The 23,122-nt window shown below is 38.9% G+C and overlaps 1 protein-coding gene across 1 annotated transcript in view; it reads right to left on the bottom strand.

The window, feature by feature from the left end:
• Positions 1-11,091: 11,091 nt before the first annotated feature.
• The window catches only part of LOC132816784 (protein FAM184B-like), a 182,633-nt gene continuing 170,602 nt past the window's right edge, over positions 11,092-23,122 (bottom strand). The window contains exons 12-15 of the mRNA XM_060826768.1: positions 22,730-22,876; positions 21,960-22,077; positions 14,146-14,238; positions 11,092-11,316 (exon numbers count right to left, since the gene is read on the bottom strand). Of these exons, the coding sequence (XP_060682751.1) occupies positions 11,092-11,316; positions 14,146-14,238; positions 21,960-22,077; positions 22,730-22,876 (583 nt within the window). The remainder of the gene's footprint in view (positions 11,317-14,145; positions 14,239-21,959; positions 22,078-22,729; positions 22,877-23,122) is intronic.

Below are 23,122 nucleotides of genomic sequence, written 5' to 3'. Positions count from 1 at the left end.
CCATGACCTTTAAAGCAGTGATTTTATAAATATTGTAAAATATCATGTAATGTATTGTTTAAATAAAATTGTGTAAAATGATGGCTTATATGTATAGATTAAATCTGATATTAATTTTTATATTTCCAAAGCAAAATTTCATTCTACTAAATATGACCTTTAACAGCTTGCAATTGATTTTCAATTGTTTTCCTTTTTGGCACAGATAAAAAGCTGAGTACTATTAATAGCATTGGAAACCATCTGTATGCCAGTAGAACATGAGATAAGACAAAAATGCTTTGAGCCATTTCTATTATTTAATAGCCTGAATCAGTCGCTTCACCCTGAGCCAAAAATTGTGGGTTCAATATTCACACCAGAAACCTGAGCTCATATCCAAGTTGATGCTCAAGTACAACACTTCAAAAGAATTCTGTTGTTTGGGATTGTTGGTCTTCAGGTTAGATGTTACGCTTTAGTTTTGGTGGATATTCAAGTCTCTGAAGAAATTTTCCCAGTATTTGTCATCGGTCATTCAGTTCATTTCTACTTTGGGCTCTGGCATGCAGTATGAATTGTGTTCCAAATGATCCTTATTGTGGTTCAGAGGAATTAATTGCTTGTGAAACACTTGGAAGATGTTAGAGTATTTGGTTTAACTTTTTAAAATGCTTACCAAATACCTGCTGCTCTTGTTATTTTAGTTGGTTGACCTTATGGGTTTGCAAGAATCTGCCAAAGAAGCCTTGATATGTTGCTGTGGGTGCAAAGAGTTGATGAATGGCTTGCTAATCAAACAGACTACATTGCTGTGGGGAGTATTGAGCTTCTTGAATCTTGCAGCTGCATCCATTCAGGAAAGTGGGCAATATCCATCCTACTCCTGCTTTTGGAGAGGCCTTTGGTTGGGAGTTGGGTCCTCTCATCGTCACATACCATTCCTTTGGAATGTTTTAGTATTAGATCCTCTTATGTGATATGGAACTGAAAAATGCAATCATCAATATGTAGCATGAATTCTCACCTTGTGGAAAAAGTCAATTGAATGCCAGCATGAATTTACAAAAGGGAAATCAGCCACGACAAATCTACTGAAATACTTAGAGGATGTAACTAGTAGAGTTGATAAGGGGAGCCAATGGGTGTGATTAATTTAGACTTTCAGAAAGCTTTTGACAAAGTCCTACATGAGATATTAATGTGTAATATGGGATTGGGTGTAGTGTATTGAGATGAACTAAAAAAAATGGTTAGTAGACTGGAAATAGTTGGAATAAATGGGTCTTTTTCTGAATGACAGGCAGTGATTAATGGGGTACTGCTGAGATTACTACTAATACCCCAACAATAATAATTTAGAATAGGGAATTAAATGTAATATCTCAATTTGCAAATGACACAGCTTAGTGGAAGGGTGAGGTAGGAGGAAGATGCAAAGATGTTTGTGAGATTTGGACAGGCTGTGATTGGATAAATGCATGACAGATGCTATATAATAATATAGAAAAATGTGAACTTATTTCCAACTCACTTTGTGACAAAAATAGCAAGGCAGATTATTTGAACAGTTATAAATTGAGGGGGGGGGGGAAGGGAGAGAAATGTTCAATCAAACCTGGTGCCTTTGTGCACTAGCCACTGAAACTAAGTATGCAGGTGCAGCAGGCAGTAAAGAAAGCAAACTGTATGTTGGCCTTCATACTGAGAGGATTTGACTACAGAACCTAGGATGTCTTGATGCAATTAAACAAGACATTGGTGAGGCCACATTTGTAATATCTTATGTAGGTTTTGTCATCTTCTGTAAGGAAAGATGTTCTTGCTGCAGCAAAGATTTACCAAGTTGATTCTTGGGAATGACAGGACTGACACTTGAGATTGAGTTACTTAGGATTGTACTTGAGTTTAGAAGAATGAGGGGGAACCTTATAGAAATGTATAAAATTCTAACATGATTGGACAGGTTAGACGCAAGAACACAAGATGTTTCTGATTTTTGGGAACGTCCAGCATCAGAAGTCTTGCTTTAAGCAAAAGGGAAATGGAGGTAAGAAATTTGTTCAGTCAGACAGTGCTGAGCTTATGGAATTCACTACCATGGGAAGTAGTTGAAGGCAATACATTGTTTTCAAGGAGGTGGTCGATGAAGCTCTTGTGACTAAAGGGATCAAGGAATATATAGGTTGGGGGCAGGGGGTGTCAGGATTAGGGCTTTGAGTTCAATGATAAGTCATAATCACATTGAAAAGCACATTAGATTTGAGGGATCGCATGTGTTCTCCTGCTCCTGTTTCTATGAAGCCATTGAAGATGGACAACAATCAAAAAAACATGGCTGTAGTGAGCAGATGCTCAATTTCACTCATGGGGATTGCCATTGAGGTGGAGGGTAACCAATCATCCCCATAAATTGAAAAGGAAGAGGTAAAGAGCCACTCTACCGATCACAGGCTAACTTTTTCCAATGCTTGCTGCTGATACATTCCCAGCTCCTGAACCTTGGTAAATCTAATGGTGAAAGTACTGGTGACGAATTATTTTACAAGTGAACATAATATCTCTACTTAAGGCTGCATTTGTTCAGGAACCATATGAGAAAAGGTACGGTTGATACCTTTTGTAATGAACACACTGTCAATTGTTACATTTAAATATGTAGTTAAGATCTGAAAACTAGTAATGATAGCTTGGGGCTGAAGTAATTGGCTTTAAATAACCACAACTATCTTCTTTATATGGTGGTTATAAACTCTCAGCCACTGGAAAGTTTTCTTTCTAATTTTTCCAGTGAAGCTTTACTTGGTCTTCTGCTGATGCTGTTAACTATAAACGTTGAAATGTGGCTGGACTGGGCATTGGAATAAACAAATTGTCATGGCCAGAAGTTGATCATTGAATATTGAACTATGCCTTCATAGATTTGGATTTAAAATGAATAATTGTACTTTTTTAAAAAAAATAAAATCGTAATTAACACTTCTCAATTCTACAGTGTTCTATCCCTGATTCTGCTACAGGGACACTCTGTTCTCAGTTCTCAATTGCAACTGCACTGTTGTACAAATTTACATTGAGAGCTCAAAACAAGAACCTTCTGATTCACAAACCATTTACATAGACCATGCCTGGAATTTGTTATTCATTAATCATTATTTCATGATATTAATTATGTTGAGAGTTTACGTTGCGATTTCATGAAATAAATTATATTTTCTTATCTTACTTGGTACACAAATATTCTTGATATGGAATCATCAAAATAATTACATAAATAGTTTAGGGATGTGATTGGTATTGATCTATATATATCCAGTTCATTTCTGGTATTTGTGCTGTCATGTCTTAATTTTTAGTTGACTCTGCTCAAAAGAAAATGTTATTTATTTTAATATTTACAGTGAATAAAGCACATTTACAAACTGTACAAATAGCACCAGGTTCTCTGGGTACAACACAGCAAATATTGCACAAACACAGAAAATTATTAGGAGGAGACCTATCATTGTGCTTCCAGTTGGGAAAAATACATCATTACCTGTGGATGACGACAGTCATCAACCAGCACAAAAATGTGGGTGGCATGCACTGTACCTCAGAAACAGTCAACACTGGTCCTGAATGCCCAGAAAATTAAGACAAAAGGTGAAGTCTCAGTTGGGATTGACCTTAATCATTATTTTTTCTGTTTCCTGGGAGTATACATAGTTGTTACCTTCTCGCACAGGTAAATTTTTCAATCATATTCTATTCTTACAATTGGTATTATCTTATAATGAAAGGAAAGATCTTGATACTGATCTTAACAGCATGGTTTTGCATGTTATTTGTTCAATACAGTGAATGTTAATGTCCAAATGAATATATCCTGTCAAATAGCTGTAATCTGCCCAGTAGTGATTTCTGTTGGTAAAACTATTTGCTCAGAGAGTTGTGTGTTACTTAATTCCTTGACCCTTTGCCTTATTGTATCCACAACAAACACTTGTCCTTATTTTTAGAACTAATGTATTCTCTTATAATTTTGAGATTATACAATGCTGAATACCTTTAATCATCATATGGTTAACGTTTCTGTTTCAGCGCTCAACAATGTTTTAATTTTTGTAGCTATATCTTCACTTACTTTAGTGGTAGTCTTACATTTTCAATCTAAACACCCCTTTCGTGGAAAAGACATTATACCTCTTGCATGTTCTTCTTAAGGATTTGAATTGGCTATTCATGAATCCATTTTATTTCATAATATAAACTCCTCCAAAAGTTACTGAAACTATACATTACTATATGCTTAATAACTAATATTCTACAAATCAATTTTTGAGAATCTGTGAAGCATTTCTTTGACCTCTCATTGAACATTGGCCATTTGACATAGAGAAGATAGTTGTCTGCCATTTTGACACTGGAGGGCAGAAACCTTGAATCCTGGCACCATTGCTATGAACGTCTGGGAAGAACCTATTAGCAATCATTCAGATTGGTAGCACCTCCTCTATCTTGCTAAATGAAGAATTGAGTCATGATCTCTTAATGATAAAGCAGGGTATTCACAGAATAGGCAAGAAAAGGAAGCAAATTCTGCATTTTGCACCCCACTGCCTTCCCAATATCCAAAGATTGATGAGCTGAGAATCTACTTATTTAGTCACATTGAGACTAATAGCAGAAACTCCAGCACCCTGAATAGATGACCTTGTATCATTGGGAAGTTGATGACAACAGTAGTAAGTCTCCCAAAACTACTTTTAAATGAATGGCAAAACAGCATGCAAAACAACATTTCTTTTAATATAAATAGTCCTAGTGGGACAGCATGCTAATGTTTGCACCAGAGTTTTGAAACATGGTACTTTCCCTACAAGTGCCAGAAGACACATTTCCTTTCCTCAGTCAGTTGATCTGGGGATGTGCTGAGCAGAGACACATGGTGGGGGGGGAAGAGTAAAGGTTAGTTAATCCTCACCATGTAATTTCTTGTAAATTGTTCTGAACATCACTGGTACATCCTTACAAGCATTATGCCTTTACAATCTCTGATAGAATCTGGCAAATGCTAGTTGAGAAGAACATTTAAAAAAGGAAAATAATTTGCAAAATGGGAATAAATAGACATGGAGCTCATTCCTAGAATGAAAAATATTTTGTGAACCATTCTTGTCGCTGAGGATCTTTTCCTTTAGTTTCTTTATTCTTGTTTTTCTCATTTGAAATGCTGTAATGGGAACAGAAAAAGTTAATTTGCATTGATCTGATGCTACATATTTAATCTTTATAGAATAAATATAATGTCATATTTAATATACTTTTGAGGACTTAACCCCTTACAAGGCTTTTGAAGTTCTAACAGTATGGAATCTGTTGATTTCTTTTCTGGTATGTATTCTCTTAAAGGATGGAATTAGAAAAACAGGTGGAAGCACAGACCATTTAACAGTATTTAAGTTTGCAATAAATTCATTAAAAGCTACTGTATTCCAATAATGATATTCTAAATTTAACCTGACATTTCCCTTAGATATAAATTGCTAGTCAGCAGAACTTTATTAACTTATTACTAACAATAAATCCAATTTACAGCAAAGAAAAATACTTTGCTCTCATTTTTTAAAAAAAAGGTATCGGTTTAGATTCTTGTAGCTCCTGAAAGGGAGGTTATGTTCTTGTAGTTTCATCGCTAGATTACTAATCCAGAGACTCAGGGACCTGAGGGCAAAACCTTAGAGTAAAGGGAAGACCTTGTAGAATATAGGTAATGAGAAACTTCTTCAGCCAGAGAGTGAATCTATGGACTGCATTGGCACAGAAGGCTATGGAGGCCAGGTCATTGAGTATATTTAAGACTGAGATAAATAGATTCTTGAGTAGCAAGGGGACCAAGGATTATGGGGGAGAAAGCAGGAGAATGGGGTTGAGAAACTCATCAGCCATGACTGAATGACAAAGTGGACTCGATGGGCTGAATGGCCTAATTTCTGCTCCTATATCTTCTGGTCTAATATTCTGGGGACCTCTGTTTGAAACCTATCCTGGCAGATGTTAGAATTTGAATTCAATAAAAATATGGAATTAAGAGTTGAACGACGTCCAAGAAATCGGGTTCACTAATGTCGCTTAGGGAAAGAAAGTGCCATCCTTAGCTCATCTGGCCTATATGTGACTCCAAACCCACAGCAATGTGATTGATTTTCAACTGATCTCTGAGCAATTAGGGACGGGCAATATATACTACCCTAGCCAGCAAAGCCAACATTCCCATGAATCAATTTTTAAAAACATTACAAGTGGAATAAGTCTCTCTAGTAGTTTCTTGTAATTGTTCCCTTATCTACAGATGTTGTATGTGGAATATTTTGAATATCCACACTTTGGAATCACAGTAATTCATGTTAATTTCTCCATTACACCTTTGAAAATTCTCTGGATAAAGGTACTGAAAAAACTGTGTATAGTTATTGTTCATCCTTAATGATCTTGGAGGTGGTAATAGAATGGACGTCTTGCAGAATTCTTATAGTCCTTGCTAATGCTCCTACAAAGGTTTTGCATTATTATTTATAAGTTAAAAGACTTGTGCAAAAGTAACCTTAACCAGTTGCAGTATTGTATCCTCAAGATTTACATACCACAGCCAAAGTATAATGTTAATATCAGGATTTTCTTTTTTCTGTCCTCTTCGGTATTGAGCTTTTAAGATGTTGAGGTTGCATCCATCTAAATTAATAGTATCTTATGACATTGCTAACTTGAGTCTTGAAGGTGACTGAAGTTTTAAGGGGTTCAGGATGTGACCCATCCATCTGAGTACCTAGTTTCTTTGTCTTCATAACCAGTGTTCATATGGCTGGTCCAGTTCTATTTCTGGACAACAGTGAACTGCCCCCCACCTCCACCAAATAAATTATTAGGTTTGATGCTAGGAACCTCAAACATAAAAGTCATAGGAAGATGCCTGGATTTTTCCCTTTTTTGTTAGGTGTCTATTATCAGGCACAAATAATGTTACCTGACACCTGTTAGCCCACAGCAAATCAGGCAGCACCTGTGGATCCAGAGAGTTGACATTTCAGTCATAACCTTTTATCAGTCCTGATGAAGGGTTACGCCCAAAACAGTCTTCAAGTGCTGCCTGACCTGTTGTTACTTTTCCAGCATCACACTTTCTTGACTGACTCTCCAACATCTGTAGTCCTCACTATCTCCTACCTGTTAGCCCAGATCTGATGTTATCAAGACTCTAGCTTAGACTGATCTGTGCTGAAGGTTCACTGGACTCTAAATGTTAACTGTTTCCTCACCACAGATCTTGCTAAAACTGCTGAGCTTCTCCAGTTATTTCTGCTTTTGTTTCAGATTTCCAATAGGTTGTTTTATTGTAATTTATTGCACAGAAGCATGCAATTAGGTATGATAAACTTTGGACTGAATCTTGCATTTTGTTTGGCTAAGTGTGTTGTGTTTCTTTTTGGGGAGGGGTTCTCACCATGTGGTTCAGTGCGATTTCTTGGTGCATCTTGCCAAACCCACCACATTAACTGCCTACTCTGCTCCAATGGTGTCCTCTTATCCAATTCTAGCTCCACCATATTACACACCAAAACAACTCACCACTCACTGGACATCAGCCAAAAGAATGACATCCCTGCCATGTGCACCACCTTTAAAAGGTTGCTGTGTCCACTTGAATAAACACCAGCATTCCAAAGCTGTATTGCTCAGCAGAGGTCAGTTGTAATGAGGATGTTGTACAAGGGCAAAATGGCACATGATTCTCTGATAGGGAGCTGGAGCTCCTGATTGATGAGGTGATGCAAAGTGGTGTAATCCTTGCCTGAAGGACTGGAAGAGGAGGGTATAACATCTGCTCCTGGCAGTTGGTCTGAAGTTGTCACTCAGGTAGGGAAATCTCCACTGTCTGGAGGAACAGCCAGCAGTGCTGCAAGAAAACAATCTTCTCTGTTCCACCAAGGGAAGTGGTCCACTCCAGTATCTCATACACATTTTATTCCTGCTACTGTACCAACTCCTACCAAGGCTCACACTTTCCCACTGTTTGCCTACAATATTCTCTCTCTCCCCCCTCCAATGGTTTTTTTCATTCATAACCTCCCACACTACCAACCCTTCATAGCCTCTGTGCTGCCTACTCGCTCACTCAGGGCACCTTACCAGATTAAACTGCCATGCCACCCACTTTTGCGTTAGCCAGTTTCTCTTACTTTTGTTAGAGGAAGAGACGGCCCCACAATGAGGCTGAAAGGCCCTTATGGTCGCAGAGTGCCTTCCATCAAACTCCTCTCTTTCTAAAAGAGAGAATTGTGGCCCTTGCAGGAGAAGGCTGGGACCACTTCGGAGACGGGGGGGGGGGGGGGGGGGGGGGGGGGGGGAGAAGGTGAGGAATACTAAAGCATCGATATCCTGCCGACCAAGTAAATACCACTCTTCATTCCATCTACAGCTCTCACATTAACCCTGCTGTCAGGGTCATTCAACATATGTCACTTCTAACCACTGGCCACAAAACTCTCTCTTTTGTCTTACTGGTTGCCAAGGAGCCACAGGATTGGCCCATAACCCATACACTGGCCTGCTTAAGCACAGACCTCCTGATTGAGATCACCTTGACTGGTTGCTTGACCATTGTCAATCTCCTGGCCTTAAATTGTAGGCTGCTGTTGTCTTAATGTTCTGGAAACACCTGACCAATGAGTTCCTCTGTAGACTTCAAGGACAATTACTCCCTTAAGAGAAGGCTACCTGATTGCTGCATACAGAGTATGGTTACTGCATGAACTGTTGACATATAGTGTAGGTGTGAGTTTGAAGCAGACCACTACCTGAAGAAGCCAATGGCTAACTGTTCTCCTGTCCTTTCTCTGTCATTTCCTGTCCTACATTTTATTTAAGTAAAAAAAATCTGATGTGATCTTGAATTTTACAATTCAGCTGGCATCCACCACACTTCCAGGTAGAGCACTCGAGACTCAAACTACTTGTTGCATGAAACTGCTACATTTTGCATCACATTTACTTTTTCCAAATTGCTCCGATTTATGCCTTCTCATTCTTGATCTAGTTGTAGGCGGAATAGTTTCTTCCCATTCACTCTTTCAATTAAATATTCTCTTAGCCTTCTCCTTTTCAACTTCTGTCTATTCTCATAGCTGAAGTTTTTGGAACCATTCTTGTAAATCTCTTCTGTATTGTGTCCAATATATTTTTATCCTCACTATAGTATGTGTTCAATACAATCCTTCAACTGAGATCCAAGCGGTAACTTATACAGGTTCAAAGTTAAAAATCACACAACACCAGGTTGTAGTCCAACAGGTTTATTTGAAAGTACATTACCTTTTTCCCTGTGCACCGAGAGAAGGTCTGACCCTCAGTTTGTTTAACATTTCGTGAGCAGGTCATTACTGAGACAGGCCTTTCAAAAGTAGATCAATTGGATCTGATATTTTCTTCCAGGAAGGTGAACAGTACATTCCTCCCCCCATTCCAACTCCAGTAAAACAGTCCCCGAGGCTGTGTTGAGGTCAGCAACTGTGTGGTTCAATGAATCATTGAATAGCTGCCATTTAATTCCACTGCTGATTTACTCTCCATCATTTTACTGCTGATCAGAGGTAACTGGCCGGTTTAAATTTAACCTGCTTTTGTAGCTAGGACAGAATGGGCAATTTTTCACATTCTTGATTAGATGCAATGTCATTTCTGCTAGATGAGTAGCTACTCTGGAGCTTTTCCCTGAAGTCGGTCTTCTCTTTATCATTTACTCTAAATTTCAGCTTGTTGTGGAAAGCAGAATGTCAATACAAGAGAGCACTTTATCAATTGGCTAAATATTTTGTGTTGGTGTAGTAGTTACATATTGGAATTAAACTTTTGTTGCATGTATAGACAAATAGCAAACAGAAAAGTTAAGACGTCTTTCAATCAAACATAGTCAATTCCAAACACTAATTGCAAGAAGCAAAGAGGCAGCTACTGAAATAATTACAAGAGATTTGTTTTCAAAAGTTGAGGAATCACTTCTGAAGATAAGCAAAATGAAAGAAATTTAACAATAGATGTTTAAACATAGATTTATAGTTATGTTCAAAATGTCTGCAAGACATTTTTTATCTGTCTGATCAAGTGACTAAGGATCAGTAGAAATGCATGACATCCAAGTTCGGCTGAGAGGTCCAGGAAGTAATTATAGTATACTGCTATGGCTCCAAGCATCAAATTGAACCGGCAGTAATCTTTGCTTGATTGGCAGCAAGAGTCTGCTTAAGCCCAACCATCAATTTAAAAACACTTCACCTATGTCACTAGTTAATGTCAAATTCCACAAAATCATATCCAATAACTAGTACCTCTAACTCCCCTGACTTTATTCCCAATCCTGGGCTGAGAAGTGGCAGATGGAGTTTAATTGAGATAAATGCAAGATGGTGTTGGAATATTGCGTGCAATTCTGGTCTCTTTCCTTTTGGAAGGATGTTGTCAAACTTGAAAAGGTTCAGAAAAGATATACAAGGATGTTGTCAGGGTTGGAGGATTTGAGCAATGGGGAGATGTTAAATAAGCTAGGCATGTTTTCCCTGGAGCGTCGGAGGCTGAGGGGTGACCTTATAGAGGTTTACAAAATCATGAAGGTCATGGATAGGGTAAATAGCCACGGTCTTTTCCCTGGGTAAGGGAGTCCAGGACTAGAATACATAGGTTTAGGGTGAGGGGGGAAAGATTTAAAGAGACCTAAGGGGCAATGTTTTCATGCAAAGGGTGTTGTGTGTGGGGAATGGGCTGCCAGAGAAAGTGGTGGAGGCTGGTACAATTGCAGTGTTTAAAGGCATCTGGATGGGCATATGAATAGGAAGCGTTTGGAGGGATATGGGTTGGGTGCTGGCAGGTGGGAGGAGATTGGGTTGGGATAGCTGGTTGGCATAGATGTGTTGGACCGAAGGGTCTGTTTCCGTGCTGTACCTCTCTACGACTCTATGACTCTGCCCTATTCAAGGACAGACACATCAATTTAAAACTTGACATACTATTATACCCAATTCCAAAAAAAATTAGTGGAAGCCATCAATGGGATTTAAGATTTAAAATAAAAACTTCAATTTAATGAGTATAGTAATACCTCGAGGCTGGTTTAGATGGCTGGACTTGTGAAGGCTGATTCGATAACCTTGACGTGCTGCTGAGGCTTTGGTCCAGGCTCGGAGATTTAGTCATTAGAGGAAACCTATTGATTGGACTGGATTCTGAGCTTAGAAAACTTTTCTCATACGAACTCAGGTTGGGAACACTGACCACCCGGACTGGCAAGTCTTCTGTTCTCTTCTTCTGAAGATTACAATCAGAAAATAAAAAGAGAATACATTAAACTGTATTAGTCACTCCTTACAGGGAAGTACTATAATGGCCCAGATCTTTTGTTGAAAAATTTGATTGTCTGAAAGCTGCTACGAATCGGTGAATCAACAGGACTTATACACTTAATGGTAAGGTCCTAGGGAGTGTTGCTGAACAAAGAGACCTTGGAGTGCAGGTTCATAGCTCCTTGAAAGTGGAGTCGCAGGTAGGTAGGATAGTGAAGAAGGCGTTTGGTATGCTTTCCTTTATTGATCAAAGTATTGAGTACATGAGTTGGGAGGTCATGTTGCGGCTGTACAGGACATCGGTTAGGCCACTGTTGGAATATTGCGTGCAATTCGGCCTCCTTCCTATCAGAAAGATATTGTGAAACTTGAAAGGGTTCAGGAAAGATTTACAAGGATGTTGTCAGGGTTGGAGGATTTGAGCTATAGGGAGAGGCAGAACAGCCTGGGGCTGTTTTCCCTGGAGCGTCGGAGGCTGAGGGGTGACCTTATAGAAGTTTACCAAATTATGAGGGGCATGAATAGGAGAAATAGGCAAAGTCTTTTCCCTGGGGTTGGGGAGTCCAGAACTAGAGGGCATAGGTTTAGGGTGAGAGGGGAAAGATATAAAAGAGATCTAAGGGGCAGCTTTTTCAAGCAGAGGGTGGTACGTGTATGGAATGAGCTGCCAGAGGAAGTGGTGGAGGCTGGTACAATTGCAACATTTAAGAGGCATTTGGATGGGTATATGAATAGGAAGGGTTTGGAAGGATATGGGCCGGGTGCTGGCAGGTAGGACTAGATTGTGTTGGGATATCTGGTCAGCATGGATGGGTTGGACTGAAGGGTCTGTTTCCATGCTGTACATCTCTATGACTCTATGTACAGTAATTTGTGGCAATGGATTGACACTCCATGAATTGTGGAAATGCAGTCTCATGCTGAATATTCTTCAGCAAGATGCAGCCACAGCCATTGTATGTTACAACACCGTACTGTTCCGCCCCCACCCGCCCCCCCCGGCCCGCCCCACCCCCCCCGCCCGCCCCGCCCCGCCCCCCGCACTCCCCAACCCACCATCCCAAAAGTGCATTCTTTAGTCTTGGCATGATTTGGAGAACTTATCCAAATTAATGATGCTGACCTTGGCATTCATTTTCTGTTCAGCATCATTATTCCCCTGTGTATTTGCCAAGAATCATGCTGTAACTATAAATGCACAGTTTCTTTTAAACACCTCCCAACCTCTCCCTGTCTTCACCCTCCTGTTCATAGTTTCCTTAAATCTGACAAACTCCTTGCTGCTTCCCACTTACTCACTGCCCCTCTCCCAGCCTAGATGGGGTAGAGATGTCACAAGGTGATTGAAGAGGGGGACCAAGCAGGGATGTGAAGGTCAGATGTGGAAAATGGGAACAAGAGACAGAAATAATTGGTGGATCTAACAGCATTAAGTGGAAAAAGATTTTTTGGGGAAAATAATGTTCAAGGTTAGCCCATAAGTTTTAATGTACAAGTTATCGGTCATGAATCTAACCCATCTTTATTATATGTTTTCTTACCAAAAAAAGTAATTTCTAGCACATTTTCATTTAGTACATTGTGTTTCAGGAACACATTCAGAGTATTACATGAGGGACAGCTGTAACAGCTAATTAAGCATAGCACTAAAAGTTAAACCAAATAATTAGGAACATAATACAACAAAAATAAAATGAAGAACTGTGGATGCTTAGGATCTGAAACAAAAACAGACATTGCTTCCCCCATTTGATTTGTATATCACTAAGTTCTGTAAATATGTAAATCACTGAGGTCAGGTCATTTACATACTCGAACATTATCCCAGAGTGACAGAGACTGGGAGGGGGAAGAAAACCATATTTCTGCAGGATTTAAAATTCTGCAACAGACCAGAGGAGCTACCAGAGGGAATATTTCCCGATATCTCAAAGCTGGTTTATATACATATTTGCTACAGAGTAACTTTACAAGTTTGCTGAAAATACAAAACTGGGTGTGATCGAGAGTTGAAAGGAGAATGCAAGATAATCTAGACAACCTTAGTGTCAGGACAAACACATGGCAGATGCAGTATAATTTGGATGAATGTGAAGTTATACACGAGTGAAAAATAAAAGGCAGATATTACTTAAATGGTGATATATATATTTGTACGTCAATGAAAGTAAATAGGCAGGTGCAGCAAGCAATTAGGAAGGCAAATGGTATATTAGTCTTCATTACAGGAGAAATTAAATTAAGATGTCTTGCTGCAATTATACTGGGCCTTGTTAAGGCCACACCTGGAGTATGGGGTGCAGTTCTGGTGTCCCTACCTAAGCAAAGATTTACTTGCCATGGAGGGAATACATGAACGTCCAGTAGGCTAATGGATGAGGAGGCAGGACTATCATATGAGAGGAAACATTTCTTCACTCAGAGGGTAGTTAACTTGTAGAATTCACTACCATAGCAGGCTGTGGAGGCCTGGTCACTGAGCATGTTCAAGAAAGAGATTGATAATATTTTCAGATACTAAAGACATTAAGGGACATGGAGTGAAAGTGGGAGCATGGCACAGAGATGAAGAATCAGTTATGATCCGCGAAGGAGCAGGTTTGAAGGGCCAAATGGAGTACTCCTGCTCCTAATTCCTATATTTAGGTGAAAGACAGCCATGTTAATTTTTAAAAAGTGATTCATCAAGCCAGATTTCATTCTGAGATCTGACTTCTCCAGTAATGGTATCAACTGGGATCGTAACACTCGGAAAAGTCATAACTTTCAGCTGGTCTAACATAGACAATCTTACCTTCAAGGTTGGTGTGAAGGTTCCAGCATACAGACTTCTATTGATGCTACTTTCACTGTTTGCCATGGCTAATTGGTGAAATCTTCTTTCATCCTGTCAATTTAAGACAATAAAGAATTTTATCAAATGTGAATTTACTTAAATGAATTTAAGCCAGAAAAAATTCCAAAATATTATAATAAAGTTTTGATTTTTGATCCAATTGGGAACTACAGACTTGGATCAAGAGTAGACCATTTTACCACTTAAGCCTGCCCAACCAGCCGAAAAAGATGATAGCTAATCAGTCCCAGGCCAGACTCCTCTTTCATGCCAGCTCATCAGAGCCCTCAACCCTTCCATATTTCAAAATTCTATACCTCCTCTTTAAATACTTTCAGGGGTCCAGTTTCCACAACTCCCGAGATAGAGAATTCCAAACTTTCACCACCCTTTAAGAAATTCTTTCACATCTTAGTACAAATTAGTGTTCCATTAGTGTTCCCAAAGTTTGAGATTGCCCCACTAATGGAAACATCTTTTCAACATCTACAATATCTGAAGCACCCTCCAAATCTTGTATGTTTCAATAAGATTATCCTTCATTCTTCTAAGCTTTCTTGAATCACGGCCTAATCTATTTAGCTGTTCTTGGTAAGTCAACACATTCAGCACTTGAATTCCTATTGAACAGCTTTCAATGCCAATACACGCTTTGTTAAATACAGAGGAATCTTGATTATCCAAACGAGGGGGGGAGGCACTTTTTTTTTTAAAACAGTTGATTATTCTGATAATCGATTAATCCATTTTGCTTCTAATTTCCATTCTTCCTGCACATTTACATGATCCATATGTAACTGTTGCTGTTGTCAGGACAGGCCTTCACCAACGCCCACTGACCATAAAGCCACAGACTCTCCATGGTCTTGACTGCACATCAGTGCACTGTGCTTCCAGTAAGGACTCTATCCCATTCTCCTGGTTTCACAGTCCCATCTGTTCAATGTTACCTTCAGGGTCATGACTGCACGTCAACGCACTGTGCCATGTTGCGAGATATGTTGGCATGAGGTGCCTTTGGGTTTGCATTAGTTTTAAAGTTGCAGTTTATCATAGTCCTGAGCAATTGCACTCATACATATAAAAAGCCTGCAATCAAAGAAAAGTCTTTCTCTCACCCAACTGACAGTAGATAGAGAGAGGCTCAGAATCTGAAGCAAAGAACTTCTAAATTACAGAAGGACCTAGGTCCAACTGACTGACTACTGATTTGAGGATCTACCATCACTCGGAGTCAACAATGTGACATCACCAAAAACAACAGGAACTGACTAAAGTCACCTCATTTCACTCTCAGTCTACAAAGTTTGTTCCTTTTTCCAAATGTTTTCCTTCCATGATCTCTCTGATGCATTGTTTATGCTGTTGAGTTTGACCAGTAGTATCCACTTGTTAAATGATAAGTTTGTTGATAAAAAATGAATTTTGTTTTCTTGATTACTGATGAAACTTGGTGTGAATTTCTTTTATCCTGGATATTCAGAGTTGTAAAAAAGCTCTATATTATTCAATTAGTCATTTGTACATTTGTGGCGGTCATTGCAATCGTAGTGTTTGATTTCCAGTGGATTCTTCCCATCAGGGTCCTATCACTTATTTTAGTGTCAATGGCTACTATGGATATACAATTTTAAATTATACAATTAAAATCACTTAGAAAAAAGCTGACTATTTCAGGTCCCACAGATTTTTACATCATCATTAGTCTCATCACAGTCAGCTCTATTGTGTCAAAATTCATCCAACTTATGAACCAGGTTAATAGTTATTTGTCAATTCCATGAGCTTCACTATTAGCTAAATGTCACTTTAGGTACTTGAACCAATATTTTACGGAAGTCCTTATAAATAACATCCACTGACAGTCCCAGCAGCTACTTTAATTACCCTTTCAAATGTATTTGAGTATGCTCTGACTAAATCTGACTTAGCATGTTGAATTATGGTGAAATTGGGGACAATTGTACAACAAAAATGTGATCTCGCAGTGGACACAGTCTCTATGTTACCAGCATGCACTAACAGCACTGAAAATCTGCATGCAAACTGTACATGGTTCATTAAAGCTGTTTGAGAAAACTTACTTCAGGAGCCTCTCCATAATATAACTGGAGTACTTTAGCAATTTCTTACCTGTACAGTATCAATTTGAAAAAAAAGTTTAAAAGTCAGACTGATTACAAAATCTCTTGGCTCAATAGCCACCTCATCATGCTTCATGTCTGTCAACCCTGAACTATAGCATCTCTGCCTACTGGCTATGTTCTCTTCTATGGAAGGAAATATAGACAGTGCACAGTGGCAAACAGCAGCCTTTTACAAATATGCCCCTACCAATTCACTCCCTTACTCCCACAACCTACTTATTCTTTTGTCTGATGCACCAAAAATATTTAACTGAGATAATCCTGCACAATAGAACCAGATATTCATCTTTAGAGTGCTGAAACAGAACTAGCAATTGTAGTATTGGTGGTAGTGATGTTATCATCCTAGTAATAACATTCATCACTGCAAACTGCTTGATCGAATCAGAGGAAGAAAGTTCATGGTCAAAGTAAATCTAACTTCCCCTCAAGAAAATTGATCAAACCTTGCAGCATTATGTCAGATACTGGAGAGATGAGATTCATGTGTATGATTATGGTAAAAATCAGTGAGAATGAGTTAGCATGCGCTTTTACATACTAAGACTTTAACTTGTATTGAATTCAAGTGACAACTTAAAAAGAAAACTTCCCTAGAAATTTTGGAAACCTTTTCAATGCTTTAAAATAGTGATGTTTTAAACCCAATAGTGATGTTTCAAAAAAGCAGAGCAAAATCATTCACAATAAAGTGTACTGTGAATAGGCAATTTTATAAATTATTTACAGATTTCAGAACAACAAAGATCACTAAAGCATTGCCAGATACCGCATTGTGCTGTTTGTTTAAATTGTGCGATGCAGCACTTAATATACCTACATGACACAACAGAATGCTGTGTGTTCAATTTATTGGGAAAAGATAAAAGAAAACACTGAGTCAATATTTTCTGACAACCTTTTCTTCTGGGTTTGGGAACCCCATCTTAGGAGAACGTCTCTGCATTGACCTTGCATTGTTGACCCTGCAAGACAAATTAATGGGAAGAAGGCCTGCTCACCGTCCAATTTAAAATGGCAGGTCAGCTCCCAGAACTGCAAGCTCAATCGAGGGCTCCCATAAATGACAAATCAGAATCATTGAAGCATGTGGGGATAGGAGAGAGCGCACGTGAGAATGGGAATAAGAGCGAGTGAGAAAGGATGACTCAAGATGGAAATGCCCTCTGAATTGGTTTCCAAATTATGAAATAGAAGGAGACAACAGCTGTAATGTCACCACCCTGGTCATTGCAGTCCAGTGTCTGTGGTGATTGGCTTATAAAGCCAATGCTCATCCTCCATCTGCCAGCAGGAGGCCTATTTCTCCTTTCACAAACTGGATTTTAAACCACTTAAAAGGCATCTTGATTGCCAATCAGCATGGCAGAGTAAGAGGCAGTAGTAGACAGTCAACACAGTTAATTAATGTATCTGTCTACTTTGAGAGTCAGGAACCATTCAGCCACTTTTAAGATGGCTTGGAGTAGAACCAGAATGACACATCAGCTGTGGTGGAAAATTCTAGGTTTGCTGATCTCTTGGCTTCTGACATTTTGGCCCCATAACTCTTACCTTCAGTCTTCTGAAAGTTTGCTTCAGATTCCTCTTTCACCAGTCCATGAATTTCTATTCCCTCATTTTTCTCTGGTATATATAATCTCTCAAATCTCATTTCCAGTCACGTCTCAAATTCTCAACCCTTAGTTTTCCTTGGATCTATGTATCATTGACCACATCATTCCAAATCAACGCATCCACCATTTCTATCCTCCTCCATGTATTGCCAGATACAATATTGCAATGTTCCCTGGCTAAACCACAAGTTAGCTAGCGTTCTCAATCTCAGGCCCACTTTTAATCACCACCTTTTGTCACTGGCCTCCATTAGCTCCTAATCCCAAAAGGTTCCAAATTTAATATTCTCATCCTTGCATTTAAATCTCTTTATGGTTTTAGTGTTGAGACTCTAATTCGTCTCCATGTTATTTTTGGATTCTAACTTCTTGTGCATGTGTTCTCCCTTCACAATTCAAATACCACAGTTTTTTATTGCTTTGATACTGTTCATGTAATTTCACTGAAATCCACTGTGTTTTGGATGCACTTACATTCTTCCCTGCAGACCCCTTCATTATACTCTGCCTGTGCTCCAAATGCTTCGCACGGCCCATGCTCCCCTATCTTTCTGGTGTGTCTCCCTCTCAAAATTAAACTTTCTCTTCTTCTCCTAAACTGATATGAAGCAAACTCTAGAATGCAATATTGAACTAACCTTGCATTCATTATTCATCTTTCAGCTGTTCTCTTGCATAGCATGAAACATGTTTTGTATTCATTCATTCATTCATGGGGTGTGGACATCACAGGCCGGGACAGTAATTATCCCCTATTCCTAGTCATTCACATTGGCCTACATGCAACTCCAGATCCAGAAAGATAAGGAATGCAGATTCTCGTCCCTAAAGGAAATTAATGAATTAAGTGGATTTTTATAATCATCAACAGTGGTTACATGGTCACCATTAGACTAGATTTTCTAGATTTAACCAAAAAAATTTAATTCACCTTCCAAGGTGGGATTTGAACCCACGTCCTCAGAACATTAGCATGGGATTTTGGATTACTAGTCGAAAGTGAGTACTGAAGATGCTGGAGATTAGAGACAAGAGTGGGGTGCTGGAAAAACATAGGTCAGGCAGCATCCGAGGAGCAGGAAAATCAACATTGTGAGCAAAAGGCCTTCATCAGGAATACTAGTTCTGGATTAATAGTTCTATGAAAATAATACTGGTCTTCTTGAATGCTGATCCTAATATATTAGAAGCCCCAATTTAGATGCAGCACAAATCTGCATCTTTGTGCAGATCTAGATCAGATCATCTAGCCTACAATCATCAGCTAATCGCACTGTATTTAGCTCTGAGAGACTTGAATGAGCAGAATTTGATGGTAAGAATAAAGCCCAGAAATACTGCATTTTCCTAGCACAGAATTCTGGCTTAACTCTGCTGCCTCACAGCACTAGGGACCTGGGTTCGATTCTAGCCTCAGGCAACCATCTGTGTTGAGTCTGCACATTCACCCCACGTCTGCATGGGATTCCTCCGCGTGCTCCGGTTTCCTCCCACAGTCCAAAGATGTGCAGGTCAGGTGAATTGGTCATGCTAAATTGCCTATAGTGTTAGGTGCATTAGTCAGAGGTAAATATAGTCTAGGGGAATGGGTCTTGATGGGTTACTCTTCAGAGGGTCAGTGTGGACGTACTGGGCCGAAGGGCCTGTTTCCAAACTGTAGGCAATTTAATCATAAACTCTGGTCAAATAGGTTTCGATTCTTACTCAGCATCACAGAAATCTTTAATGGGTGAAGGGGTGAACATTTATGCAGCATGCCAAACAGGGTGCTTAGGGACATTTCTGTGAATCTGCCAGATATCCTTCTGTAAATCTTAGCAATTTTCTTTTTGGAGAAGATTGCAAATATGCCAGTTAAAGGAATTCCTAAGGATATTAATTTATGTGGACTTCCAGAAGCCTATCAATAAAATTGACAAGGGTAGGGGATTAGGTTGGAGTTTGAAAACACAGCGTATGTATAGTGGGTATCTACTACAATTAGCAGAATGTGAATATTGGTGGCTTCAAGTATCTTTATTTGAGGTGGGGGGGGTCTCAGTTTTTCACCATTTTATTTCATTGTCTGAGATATATTTATAAAGAGTTAACCAAATTGACTGATGATACCATGTTAGGTAGCACAAGATGGAAATGTATCCTGTTCCCTGGCACTGGCATCTCACACTTTCATCAAGTTAAAGCAGAAATATTTTAAATACAAGTGGCAAACATTAACATTCAGCAAGCAGTACTGTTAAATCAGAAACTACCCAGGGCATTACAATCTATAGTCAAAGTCACATTTATTGCAACACTTAGGCTATTAAGCATCATGGGAGTAATCTGTATTGTTGAGGCTGCTATCTCAGGGGGCTTGTACACCTCCATTGTAAAGTCACACCTCTGATTTTGTTTCATGCATTGAAATTTCATGTTGGCCAGTTTGCAAAATAACACAGACACTGAAAAGCCTAACAGAAATTCATGGCTCCTTTTTATCCCTGTCACATTTGACCAAGGGAGAAAACTGAGACTATTAGAATGCAGTTAATTGCATGGCCTCGAATATTTGTCCTTAGCACAAATAACCTCTGTTGAAGTGAATAGCATTGTGATTTCCTACTGAAGCATGACAGTTGTCACGGTGGAAGACAATCATCTTCTGTCTCCTGAACTGCATTTGAACCTGTATTTCACATTAAAGGATTGCCGCAGGAATGTCATATGTAAAAAAAAACCTTTGTTTTTCAATTTTCAGATGTGAAATTGAAGTAGTAATCTTCTTCTGAAAATATCTTGACAGATGCCCCTGGATTTACATACATGTCCATTTTTCCCTTTAGTAGCTAGTGAAGAACTTAACCCACTCACTATTAAAAAGCTTATGATATAGCTGAAAGCAAATCTGTTTTCAATTTCTAAAAATGATGGAGACTGTTATAACTATAATGTTTATAGTAGACATAAATAAATGAAAGATTAATATTTTACATTTTGCACAAAGGAAGTTGGTTGTTGTTATTGTAGGTCAATCCCAGAATATACCATCAGGAATTCCTCAGGTAGAACCTTGGCCCAACCAGCTTCAGCTGCTCTGATCGCCTTCCCTTCATCATAAAGGTCAGAAGTGGGGGATGATTGCACAATGTTCAGCACCATTCGCAACTCCAAGATACTGAAGCAGTCTGTCTCCACAATCAGCAAGATCTGAACTCCCTCCATAAATAACAAAGTAGCAAGAGAATGCCACAAAAATTGCTGGGAGATGACCAACTCTGACAAAAGAAAATCTAACCATGTTCCCCTGACATTCAATTGCATCACATCCCCAGAATCTCCCACTATCAAAATCCTTGAGGTTAAAATCAACCAGAGTGTGACTAGATCAGACAGATGTAAATGCTATGATTACAAGAGCAGCGTGAAGTCTAATAATTCTGCTGCGAGTAACTCATCTCTGGATTCCCTAAAGTCAATCCATAACCTACAAGGTACAAGTCAGGAGTATGATGGAAAACTCCCCACTCACTCCGATAAGTGAAGCCCCGACAGCACTCAAGGAGTTCAATATTATCCAAGACAAAGTGGTCCACTTGATTGACTCATCCACCATCTTAAATATTTACTCCTACCATCTCCAAGATGCACTGCAACAATTCATTGAGGCTATTTCAATGGCATTTTCCAAGCCTGTAACATTTACTACTTAGAAGGATAAGGGCAGCAGCAGATGCATGGAAACAGCACCAAATTCAAGTTCCTCTTCAATTTTACCACCAATCGTTCTCTGTCATAGGATCACAATCTGGGAACTCAATTCTTAACAGCACTGAGGTGTATCTACATCACATGAGAGAAGCTTCTCAAGAGTCTATCTCACCACCAACTACCACGGGGAATTAAGAAAGGACAAAAAAAATCCATAAATAAACTGACTGAATGAGGATGGATTCTCTCTCTCAGAACACCAGGTCTACATCTTAATTTGCTGGATTCTATCTAGCAGCCTCAAATAACATGTGCTTACCAGAAGCTTTTTGATAATCTGGTCACGTTCAGATAACTTATCTTGAAGTGTGCTAATGCGATGCAAATCCTCTGGTTTGGATTCATGCTTCTTTGATTTTTCTTCCATCTCTTTCACTCTGCAAATGATTGCAGGTTTGCAAGAGTCTGTTATGAGTTGAGTCACTTATCAACAAATTGTAATAACACATTATACTGCAGTTTGACAATATAATAACCCTCAAAGAGAGTTAAGACTGAAACAAGAAATAATAGCGTGCAGCTTATTCAACCCCATGGTGGGTGAAAATGTCTGCAATTCTATGTCTTGTACACAATAATAAAGAAAAAGGATGCCACATCCAAATCCAAGGTAATATTATTAACAATATAAGTCAAATTGAAACAAAATGTAAGATGAAGATGCAAACTGAGAAAAGACAAATTTGATTCCAATTATGATGTTATTGTGTTAATAAAATCTTGGCAAACTCTAATTTGTTTTGCATAATTTTATCTATATGAAGGAGGCCCAGAACTTCTACAGGAGCTGACCCTGTAAATTGGTGAGAAATCCTGGACACCAGTATAAAGCTTATGGGACTGGTTTGCACTCCAAATTTTGGTGTGTAATACGTCTGTGCTACGGCCTCAGACCCTGAGCCATGGATCTTTACAAGAGATCACTTGATTATCTTGATGTTGACCAATCATCAATATTAACATTTAAACCAAATGTTAATTATTTTTGTTTCAGGTAGAAATGTATTTAACCAATAATGCAGCACTTACTCAGTTTCCAAGGAAACTATCTTTGCTTGGAGACGGGTTTGGGAGCTGCTGAAATCAGACACAATGCCTTGAATTTCTTTCAGGTGGTTTTGCTTCAGAAAGTTGATTTCTTTTTCATGCTGAGCCTTAAATTCTTCTTGCAGTGACCTTTGACATTGAGGAAAAGAAATGAGGCAATATTGTGACAACAATAAACAAGAAAAAACATAATGGCATAAACCTATGGTAATAACCTATCAATCACACAATAGGTGGGAAATGTTAGGACTCTATAACATTTTAGAGTAAGTGTGTTTGCACTGATGCAAAAAGTGCAATTTTCCTGCTGAACTATCTCCCTCACCATAAAAATGTAATTTTACAAATGAGTAATCTTTAAATAGATTAAATGTA

Source organism: Hemiscyllium ocellatum, chromosome 1 (assembly GCF_020745735.1).
Source record: "Hemiscyllium ocellatum isolate sHemOce1 chromosome 1, sHemOce1.pat.X.cur, whole genome shotgun sequence".
Taxonomy (NCBI): domain Eukaryota; kingdom Metazoa; phylum Chordata; class Chondrichthyes; order Orectolobiformes; family Hemiscylliidae; genus Hemiscyllium; species Hemiscyllium ocellatum.
This window is presented reverse-complemented; position numbering and strand designations above follow the sequence as displayed.